The sequence below is a fragment of the Enhydra lutris genome, unplaced genomic scaffold, assembly GCF_002288905.1.
Source record: "Enhydra lutris kenyoni isolate GAN:26980312 unplaced genomic scaffold, ASM228890v2 scaffoldscaffold22, whole genome shotgun sequence".
Taxonomy (NCBI): domain Eukaryota; kingdom Metazoa; phylum Chordata; class Mammalia; order Carnivora; family Mustelidae; genus Enhydra; species Enhydra lutris.
Window position 1 is genome coordinate 12,910,838 of NW_019154106.1, and position 10,927 is coordinate 12,921,764.

The following is a 10,927-nucleotide window of genomic DNA, read 5'->3' on the forward strand; positions in this document are numbered from 1 at the left end:
CAGTGGTCGAGGGGCTGGAGAGAGAACAGTAAACACCTGATGTTCCAGGTCCACACTGGTCACCACGATGAAGCCTGCCACACTGGTCTCGGAAAGGTTCTCCTCTGTGCCCTCAGCAGTGCTAACACTCAGGAGGTGGTGCACCATATCTCGGCCAGGTGTGACAGGTACTAGCTTGAGCTGATTGTCCTCCTGAGACATGCCCAAAGGCAAACAGGAGTCTGGAATGGTGGGTGCCCCAACTTTGTAGATTTTCACATCTGAAAATTTGACATTGAAGGCATGGGGATAGAAACAGCCCCGGAATCCATAGAAATACTCACGGATACGCTCATCCCTACATTCCCGCCGGAAGTCTTTGGAGCGTTCAACCACACCCCCCGATTTAGGGAGCAGCACAGTGCGGACAAAGTGAGGCAGGTCCCGTTTTAGTTCATTGTACAGTCGTTCTTGATCCAGAACCACTACCACATCAACCTCAAAGGCTGAAGCTGCGTGCACCAAGGCCTGGTACCCAGAGCCCTTGACCCAGCCACAGGTGTTAATGACACAGCCACTCACAGAGGCCCTTCGGTTCACTTCACACCTTTGATTGAACACGTCCGCTAACCGAGATGTAATCTGCAGAAGAGAGCATCAAGGTGAGGAAAAAACAACACAAAACAAACAAACTCATAGCTACATAGAATAAGTGGCTATTAGGTACAAGAAAAAAATGACATTCTTAATGACTGTGGTTTTAACCTGTAACAGGGATTTCATTTTTATGTTGCTTCTTCTACTGTTTCATGTCCTAAGTAGAGATTTAGTAAATTACTCAAGAACAGGGCCACAGGGATGCCTGGGTGGCTCAGTGGTTAAGCGACTGCCTTCAGCTCAGGTCATGATCCTGGAGTCCCGGGATCGAGTCCCGCATCGGACTCCCTGCTAGGCAGGGAGTCTGCTTCTCCCTCTGACCCTCCCCCTTCTCATGCTCTCTCTCTCTCTCTCAAATAAATAAAATAAAATAAAAAAGAACAGAGCCACAGAAACGTTTAACAATCTGAGGTCGACTTCTATTTGAAGCTGTCTTTTCCGAAATCATGTGGCCATCATACCAGCTGAGAGGGAGCAACGAAATGGTCACAGACGATTTCAATTAGCACACTTTTGCACAACTTTCTACCCTAATAGTAGCCCTTCCCTCCATCCCACCTTGGCTCTGACCTTATTATAAAGCTTGATGTTGGTGCCAGGAGTGGTGGAGCCAAAATGATACACCAGAGGGGCTTGGATAGAGAATCCCTCTTCAACATCTGCTGGCCGCTCAATGTAGAGGGCCCCCATGGTACCAGGGATGGAAACGGAGCCCTGGCCCACATCCAGCTCCACATAAGTGGGACGGCGGCCCAAACGCACTGCGTAGTTGAGCAGTAGACGACACACTGTGGACTTGCCCACATCAGTGGGGCCCACCACCATCACCCGGGGGCCTCGCTCTTCTTCCTTCTCCGCCTGCCTCCTCATCTGCTCCAAAGCTGTGTGAGTGTTGAGATAAAGCAACATAGGTGTGTCCTTGGAGACGTAAGCCACCTCGGTGCGGCCACTCAGCTGTAAAGAACAGCCATGCCAAGTGAAAACAGCCACCTTGGCACCAGCATCAAAGGTGAATTTCTTGTTTCGGGTCAGCTCTGTGCCAAAGATTTCTGCCATGCCGGCCAGCAGCTCCAACTGAACTGACTGAGATGCCTCCACCTCAAAGCGAAGTTCTGTTTCACGCTCTAGTTCAAATTTAGTTGTTGGCTTCTTGTCATCGTTGGCCTCCTCTCCCATCTTTTCTGTGTAGCTGCTGTACCTAGAACACAAATTAATTATCAGATCTAAACGGAAGTTACAACGCTGTTCAAGATCCTCCCATGGATAGTTCCCCTTACCTTGCTTTATTTTTCTCCCTACGTGTCTCACTATGTATTTGTTTATTGTCTGACTGCCCCCGCTGGAATCTAAGGGTTGGGCAGTCTGGTTTGCTGCTGTATCTCCAGTATCTAGAATAGGGCTTGACAAACCGAAGGCACCTCATAAATTCACCGAGTGAATAAATGATTCAGACATAAAATTATTTCTACACATTGACCTAAGACTTGATTATATCACCTCCATAGCTCCTTTCGTCACTCTATTGGGATACTCCACTTGAGAGGGCAACAAAAGTCCACTCCCCAACTCTCTTAATCAACAAGAAAGGGTGTCTGCGATCTGGATGCAAAGCAGAAAATACTGGGTTTGAACTTAGAGCAGTAACGCCCCGCTCAGCAACTGCCAAGTACCGTCGTTAGACAAATCACCTTATCTCTCTGGACCTCTTCCTCGGCTGTCAAGTGGAGGCACTTAGGCTTCCTCTCACAAACTGTTGTTCCGGGCACTGCTGAAGGAAAAAATTACTTCGTGGTCTAGAAAACGCCGAGAAATAGTGAAGAATGATCTCCGATCGCGAATAGCAGCTCTAAGTCCAGTATCTGTCCCGGTACCCCCAGACGCCGAAATCCGTCCTGGCCCTAAGGGGGCGACGGTTGCATTCCCGAGCCTGTTATCTCACCTGTGCAGCCACAAACCCAAACACGTAAATGGAAGAGCCCCGACGACACCTAAACCCAACAGCACTCCACGCTCGCCCAGACCAACGCCGGAAACAGAGGCGGTTCCGCACTTGCGCAATGGAGAAGCCGCGGTCGCGCGATGCCTCTTGGGATGTGTAGTTTTGCCAGAATGGCCTCAGGCTGCTGTGCTCGCGCAGCCGCTCGGCCTTCTGGGAGTTGTAGTTAGGGGATTGTTTTGCTCGTGACGCCAAAGGTGGGCGGGGCGGCGGCCGTCATTGTTAGCGAAGCTGGCCAGCAGTGGGTAGGAGGAGTGGCGGTTACGCCCCGCGCGAGGCGGGGACCCGCCAAGGAGCCAATGGTTGCCGAGGCGCGGCAATATGCGGACTGTAGCACCAGTGTTCCCGCTCACCTGCCGCGGGGGAAAGAGAGGGGCGGTGGAGAGGCCCTTGGTGGGTAGCGGTAAGGCGGGGGAGGAGGAGGGTGTGGCGGGGAGGAGGAGGGTGTGGGGGTAGGGAAGGGGCTGGTTAGGCTCGCCATCTGGGTCCCACGACCATCTGCTTGCCTGCACCACAAGCCAGGAGGTGGGGGGAAATCTGGGAGTAACGGAAAGTGGAGGAAAACAGCCTGTCAGAGGCAAACCTGGGCTGTCCTCCCTTCTCTGACACAGCGCTTGGCACCTAGAGGGCATTAAATTTTTTTTCTTTTAATAAAAGAATAAATATCCAAGAATTTCTTCCAGTCATTACCCAACAACGTCTCTCCTCTTGAGAGGGAATATATGTTGGTGACTCGTTTTCCCTCCCTGAATTCCTGACAGTTCTACAAAGCCAATTATTTATTCCACAGGCGACAGTTTGGGCCACATCTATAATCCTCAGGAGCTTGGGCTTTGGAATCTTGTGCTCTGCTTTGCCACTTTCTTGCTGTGTGACTTTGGGCAAATCAGGCATAAATGCTCTGAGACCCAGTTTCTGGTCTGTAAACAGGGATAATAACAGTACCCAACCTCTTAAAGTTGTTTTAAAGATTGAATGGGATGATACTGTAAAGTACTAAGCACAGGGTAACAGGGCATCTGATGTTAGCTTTTAAGTTTTTATTATAGGCTGAGGAGGGGGAGCTCTAATAATGCCGTCCATTTGTACAATAGTTTAAAATTTTCAAAGCCTTTTCCAGTATCTTCTTTCACAGCCAATCTATAAAGTCAGTTTTATTATCTCCAATTTCAGATGAGGAAGGAGACTAAGGTAGGTGAAGGGACTTGCCCAAGTTAGGACTCAAGCCCAGGATTTGGGATTCTGAGTCTAGTTATTATAGTAGCAAACACTTACATAGTGTTAGATGCCAGGTACAATTCTCTGAGTTTTACAGGTGTAAATTCATTTAATCCTCACAGGAGTCCTATGAAGTACATACCATAATTAACACCCCCCAGTTTACGGATGAGTAACTTCCTTCAGTCCAACTCCCATGGTTACTCTGGATCACGAAGCCCAGGACGATTATTTTCTGGGTTGCGTCTTTCACACCGACCTTGCCTTAGCACTCATTCTGTCCAAGTGCCATCCTCACTTCCCAAGGCTTATTCCTTAATGGTTCGCTTGAATTCATTCATTCACCACACATGCATTAGTTCTCCAGCGAACTTTCAGGTATCCCATAACTTTTCACCACTCTTCAAAAACTCAGTTCCAGGCTTCTATTTGCAAATTCTCTCCCGGAATAAGCTCAGCCTCTCCTCTTTCCCTGCAGTCTATTTCCCAGATCTGTTTCTTCGCTTCCACACACTGTCCCTTGAGGCAATTTCTTCCAATTATCTGAAGGTCATCTTTATTTTGCTTATTTATATATCCATCTCAAGCTGAACTTAGGGAAAAGAAACTCTTCTTGCCTTTAGATTATCTCCATTTCACTACCCCCCCTTTTTAAAGTAATCTCTGCCCCCCATTGTGGGGCTCTGACTCACAACTCCCTTCCCCCACCCAGATCAAGAGTCACAAGTTCCACCTACTGAGCCAGCCAGGCCCCTTCCAATTCACTTCTTAAACAGAGTGAGGACACAACATTTACAGCATGCATGCTTGCCTACACTCTCTCTTCTTCCTTGTCATCTTTCACCAAGCGTTCCTGCCATCTCCACTCCCACCCCCAAAGAATACTGTCCTCATATGTCTTTTTCATTATCCTCTCCAGTTAAACCCTTGATCATTTTCTTCCTGAGTTAATTGGTATCCCCTTTTTTTCCCTCCAAACTTTCAGTCCTTGCCCTAAGAACTACTCACCTACCTTTTCCCCCACTTCCCAATGTTTTCCTCAAGAATGGTTCCTCAAATTCCTCCCCCCACTTACCTTTCCTCTTTCATCTGCTGCCCAGACAGAAACACTTCTTTCTTTACCCAGTTATCCCTCTCAGTTCCAGACTTCTGGTGATATCACTCAAGGCACTTGCACTGTGTTTTCAGAATTTATCTTAAACCCCAGAATCTTCCCAGATTAAATAGAATTACTTTTTTTTTAAATTGTATTTATTTGAGAGAGTGAGAGAGCACAAGCAGGGAGAGTGGCAGACAGTGGGAGAGGGAGAAGAAGGCTTCCTGCTTAGTAAAGAGATCCTGGGATCTTGACCTGAGCAAAAGGAAGAGGCTTAAGTGACTGAGCCACCCAGGTGCCCCTCCTGGTACTTTTTCATACCCAGCTAGCAATGCCTCCCATTACCCACATTTCCCTACTCCTCCCTTGCCTTACATGTGAAAAGACAAAGGACCCATGAGCTGTCCTTTCTGAGTACCTATCTCTGTCACACTTCATTTTCTAGATGGTAGCCTCTGTTAGAAATTGGGGCTTTTATCTTAGAGGATATGTTCCGTATCCACACACTTCAGAGATACGCACAGGACAGCACTCCATGAGAAATAGAATCTGAGTCAAATGAAATGTAATTGGAAGCTGCTAGAAAAATAGCCCCGAAAAGTGTAAGTTTTTCATAAGGTATAAAGTTGGTATGTGTCTCTTGAGATGTCAGAATTTAATAGTAAATCCTCTCTGGGGTTTATGGGGTATGAAGCTGAGAACAGTGTTTGGAAATAACTACTGTTTACTAAGTGTGGATCGTATGCCAGTCACTTTTTCGGTGTTTACATCTACCTCACTTTACTTCACATCTCCATGAGGTAAATCTTAGGAGGAGTGGAAAACTGGCGGCACAAAGATCAGAAACTTGTCCAGGGGTTCCTGGTGAGTGTACTGGCCAAGATGGTACTCAAACTCATGTCCCTTTGAGACCAAAGCCAGACCCCTGGACCTTGTCTGAAGATGTGGCTCGACTGCTGTTTTGTGATCATCATCTTTGGCAAGGCTCTGCGCTAGACATTGCAGTCTTGGGATGCAGAGAGGAGTTTCCCAGAGGACCTTTCTCAAAAAGTTTACAGCCCAGTAGAGAACCTTACGTAATGTGGGTGTCTCTCTTCCCGAAGCACAAGTAACTTGGAGGTAGCTGAGGAGAGGTTCCTGCTTGTGAGAGGTCATATTCCGTCTATGACTCCTTGAGGGGCATTAAGCTGAGGCTCCGAGGCTTGGAAGTGCCTGGTTCAAGCTTGGGGAGCACAATGTAACCATCAGTTTGTCTTTCTTCTCCCTGCGTCAGGACTGGTTTCCGGGCTGAGATGGGAAATATATCCTCTTGAATGTGTGCACACGCCTAGTTCTCTGCATCCATCTCTCACTGTCATTGCCTGGCCACCTCCTTCCCTCCAGCCTGCCACCCGTACTCCATCCTTGCCCAGCCCTGTCCTTCCCCCAGGTTCCTTCTGTTTCCTTGGCCACACTGCCTTCCTCCTCAGCAACCAGCCTCTCCTCTAGCATCCCTCCTCCCATCCTATCCATCTGCTCCCACCCCCCTTCTCCCTCCCCTAGACCCGTCCCTCGATGCCTGCCCCCTCCTTTCCTCCCAACCCGCCTCCTGTGTCTCCCAGCCCTGCTCTGACGTGGGAGGTGAGGGGGTGGGGGGATGGATGACTCACAGTGTTATGATGCAGTTCCACAACACACAGCTACATTCACCCACAGACCGAGGTACAGACGAGAGACAACCTCTGGCCCCCCAGCAGCTGGCCAGCTTGGCAGCCCCAGTTTCCAGCCCCTAACTACCTTCCCCCTCCCCCATCCCCTTCCCAATTGAAGGAGCGGAGAGAGAAGAGAGAAGAGTGAGCAGAGAGATTGAGAGAGAGAGAGAGAAAGAGAGAGAGATAGACGGAGATCTCTGGAGCAGACCTCAAGGTGAGGGGGCAGCCCTTCTCCAAATGAATTTTTTTCCCTTTTCGCAAATTTCCTCCTCCTGCTGCGTGTTGCTTTCTCCCCATTGCAAAAGCATTATTCATCCACCCTTTGTCCTCCCTTCCCCCTCCCCGCTGCCTCCGCTCCCTTCTCAGCTCCTCCATCCCTCTCAGGGCTCTGACGGTTCCCGCACTTATTTTCCGGCAACTTTGGCGGCTGCATCAGGCCTCACTGTTTATTGTTTTGCTGCTGGTGTAGACCCCCGAAGCCCGCCCGGGAGGCTGGCTGCGCTGCTAATTATTTGGACCATACCATGCCGAGAACGCCAGCCCGGGAGGGGGGGGCGGTGAAACCTCGGAGCAGATGAGAAAATCCATTGTGAGCAGGTGTCGTGTCCCCCACCCCCAACCAGGCACAGGATTCGCACCTGGTTCCTCAAGCCTCCGCCTGGGCGCCTCTGCTGTCAGCGCTGGTTGCTCAGCACCCCCCTTCCCCCAGCGCTCCCTCTCCCCCACCTCCCACGGTCCAGCCCCATCTCACTTGGGGGAACATCCTCTCCCCTGCACTCAGCTTGCCTTTGTTTTTTCCGTCATTTGCCCAACTTGATTCTTCCTGTGATCTGAGCCCGGGAAGCAATGACCCCAGCTACCCCTCCTGTGAGTGAGTCTCTGGCCTTCTGTGCAGCCTCTCCTTGGCCTGATGGGGAAGCCGGGGAGAGAGAGGGAGGGAGGTGTGTCGGAGGCCCGGGGAGGAGATAGAGAGCAAGGACCCAGCCTGGCCCCCTGGCTGGGTCCCTGGCAGGTGCACTAGGTGGAGCGCAGCAGAGGGGAGCTCACAGGCAAAGTTGAAGGCAGACCCGGGAAGTGGGCGCTAAACAGTGGACTCTGGTGAGGAGGGCCCCTCTTCTGCAGCCAGAGCCCAATGTCACCCTGAACTCAGCTCAAGGTGTCTTTCTGGGGCCCAGCCAAAGGTAGAGGACCTCAAACTGATGATGAGCTCAGTCCGGGGTGGGGGTTCTGTGGAGAGACTGCCTGGTGGCCCCAGGAAACACTGGAACGGCTGGGGCGCCAGTGGCCACCACAGGGCACAGGATGAGAGCCTGCTTGCCCAGGCTACTCGCAGTCATGCCACTTCTGCTCTGCTTAGTGGCCTTGTGTTGCCAGAGTACCCAGCTGGCACCTCGGAACCGGACTTGAGCTAAGTCACCCACGGCAGGCCTCAAGGCCCCATGGAGGAAAAGGCAGAACCTCACCCGTTTATCAGAGCCAACAGGGGGCCCCTCCCTTCTTATCCGCTGCCTCTAGCACCCTCTGCCACTTTGGGGTTGGAGTCTGGGCGGATACTGACCTCTCCCTCAACATTCCTAATCCAAACCCAGCAATTTTATCTAATGTCACCCACAGAGTCACTGCTGTTTGTCCCTACTCCAGGGAGAAGGTGGAAACGTTCTCCTCATTGTACCCCCACACCTAGGTTTTGAAACTAGGAGTCCCCCCCACTTCTGCAGTGGACATTTATCCAACACCACACCACACAGCCCAGGAGGTCAGCCATCCCTGCCGTGATCCCCATTACCCATTGCTTCCAGCTGTTAGATTTGCCTGAAGGAAAGATATTTTTCTCTCCTAGGGTTGGATGTCCAAGTCTTTAACTGAGGCTAAGGCAACAGTGAGCAAAGAGCAGTAGAGACCAAGGGGGCTCAGAGGCTGAGAAAAGAGCCAAGTCGCTGTTTCTGAGCTGGAACGAGTGGACCAAAGTGCAGGGCTGGCAAGCGGCCACGTCTGAGGTCTTTGGTACCAAAGGAGACATCCATGAAGTTCTAGTTCCCAGAATGCAGGACCCCAGCCCCAGGACAGAGCTAAGCAGGGTGTGTGTGCCTGCCTGACTGCCTTTTGGGCCGGCTTCTCCCCCACACAGAATGTATGAAGGACCGATTGCATTGCAAATGGAGGCCGCAGAAGAGAAAAACCGCCAGGCTTCCCCAACTTGTCAAAGGCTCTGAACCCGAGCCTAGCAGCACACGTGGGGTGCAGACCCTCACAAAAGGGCTGAAACCCAGGAGAGAGGACACTTGCCAATGGCAATGCTCCCATGGCAGCGTTGGTACCAGCAGGCTGCTCTCGGTGGAAAACGGCGAAGGCTCCTCCTGCCCCAGGAGGGAGAGACACCACCTCTCCGGCTGTGGCATCAGAGGCCTGGAACAGCTGCCAGTGCAGCCGGGAATCCAGGGGACCGGGCGATGGCGCGACTGGCACACTGAGGGTCCCTGGTGGTGGGGGAAGTCAGGGCAGGGCGGAGCGGAGCCCATCTTCCCCATCCCCCCTGGGGAGGGGCTCTTCGGGAGGTCAGGGCTCTCCTGATGCGCTCTTTCCTCTTCCCAGGTGACTTCCATTTCTATTTGGTTCACGTCTGGGGGGGCCCTGGCCGGGCAGCCCCCCCACATTTCTCCTGCCCTGAAACACGGCTCTAGCCAACCTGCTCCGCTGCTTCACTTGCGACCGTCTGTGTGGGGGCTGCACGGCGCCAGCCCCTCCGGCCCGCCAGGGCATTGTCCTCCAGCCTGTCATGCCCAGCTGCGACCCTGGCCCGGGCCCTGCCTGCCTCCCCGCCAAGACGTTCCGCAGCTACCTGCCCCGTTGCCACCGCACGTATAGCTGCGTCCACTGCCGCGCACACCTGGCCAAACACGATGAGCTCATCTCCAAGGTACGCCAGGTGGGGCTCTGCCACTTCTCTCCCACCAGGACTCACCGAGGGGAGAGGCAACGAAGGCTGTCCGCCCTCTCCCTCGCCCCTGGGGGGCTCAGGCAGTGGGGCCAAGGGCAACCCAGCAGTCACTGTCTGTCCTATGTCTCCACAGTCTTTCCAAGGGAGCCACGGCCGAGCCTACCTGTTTAACTCCGTGTGAGTCTACCTCTCTTTGTGTGTATGTGTGTTCGTGAGTCCGAGCAACTTTCCATTGCGGAGAAAGGGGGTGAGCCATCAGCAGGTGGCCTTGCACCTTTGGCTCTTGCCTCTCCTTTTGCCAAGGGGTCCAGAAACTCAGTCCTTGGTTCTCTCATGGAGAGTCTGGGCAGAACTGGAACCACTGCCCTGGAGAGGAGAGGCCCAGGCCCTAGGCATTCATGGGTGGAGTGTGGCCGGCCAGGGCTTCCCGTGGGGTGGGCTAAGTGCTCTCCAGGTGGAAGTTCCTTTGGGTTGTTTGGGGGCTGAACTGACAGAACGACTCCCCTGGTGCCGGGTCCTTCGTGTTTCCTGAGACAGGGTCAACGTGGGCTGCGGACCCGCTGAACAGCGCCTCCTGCTCACGGGGCTCCACTCGGTAGCTGACATTTTCTGCGAGAGCTGCAAAACCACCCTGGGCTGGAAGTATGTAAGTACCTAGAGAGGGGGCCACCCTCTCACTTGGACGCTCGTCATGGCCCCCTGAGCCCTAGGGACCACTGCAGGCTTTTGCATGGTCCACAGAAGCAGGGAGCTCGTTGCTGGGTCGGACTGCGCAGGGGCTTTTGGGGGCAGGGGTAGGAGCCTGGGTAGGAGGAGGACCTGGAGGGGGTTTGTTTTGTCCTACATTCACTGCTTCCCCTCCACCAGGAGCAGGCTTTTGAGACAAGCCAGAAGTACAAGGAGGGGAAGTACATCATTGAAATGTCACACATGGTGAAAGACAACGGCTGGGACTGAGGGGCTCAGGCAGGCTGTGCCCTTCCTCCGCATGCCCACCCTCCCCACACCTGTCCCCTGGCCCTGCCAAGCAGTCTATACCAGCATGAGTACTGCCCCACCCCTGGGGGGAAGCCGGCTCCCACCACCCCTCCCCCCCTCCACCTCATCACCCCCCAGGCCCCTTTGGAAGGGTGGTCTGGGGTACCCCAGGGGTGTTCAAGGCTCAGGAGTGGGCAGCAGTCAGGGAGAGACAGAGCTGGTGAATGAGGATAGTTGTGGGTCCTTCTAGCCCTAAGGTCCTGAAAACGGAGGTGATGGCAGGGCATAGGTCAGGCAGAAGACCCATTTTTGCCCTAATCTCTTGTTTGAGTGAACGGAGGACAAGCCTTAGGCATGGGGCTGGTAGGTCCCAG

The 10,927-nt window shown here is 53.0% G+C and overlaps 2 protein-coding genes across 2 annotated transcripts in view; one reads left to right on the top strand and one right to left on the bottom strand.

Moving 5' to 3' along the window:
- The window catches only part of LOC111149541 (cleavage and polyadenylation factor I subunit 1), a 10,800-nt gene extending 8,515 nt beyond the window's left edge, over positions 1-2,285 (bottom strand). Inside the window, exons 1-2 of the mRNA XM_022506636.1 lie at positions 1,207-2,285; positions 2-621 (exon numbers count right to left, since the gene is read on the bottom strand). Of these exons, the coding sequence (XP_022362344.1) occupies positions 2-621; positions 1,207-1,812 (1,226 nt within the window). The 5' untranslated portion in view covers positions 1,813-2,285. The remainder of the gene's footprint in view (position 1; positions 622-1,206) is intronic.
- Positions 2,286-6,803: 4,518 nt separating this feature from the next.
- Positions 6,804-10,532, top strand: LOC111150219 (yippee like 4). Its single transcript, XM_022507640.1, has 5 exons — positions 6,804-6,851; positions 9,230-9,554; positions 9,709-9,752; positions 10,113-10,221; positions 10,443-10,532. The coding sequence occupies exons 2-5, from the start codon at positions 9,414-9,416 to the stop codon at positions 10,530-10,532; spliced, it is 384 nt and encodes a 127-aa protein (XP_022363348.1). The 5' UTR covers positions 6,804-6,851; positions 9,230-9,413.
- The last annotated feature ends 395 nt before the right edge of the window (positions 10,533-10,927 follow it).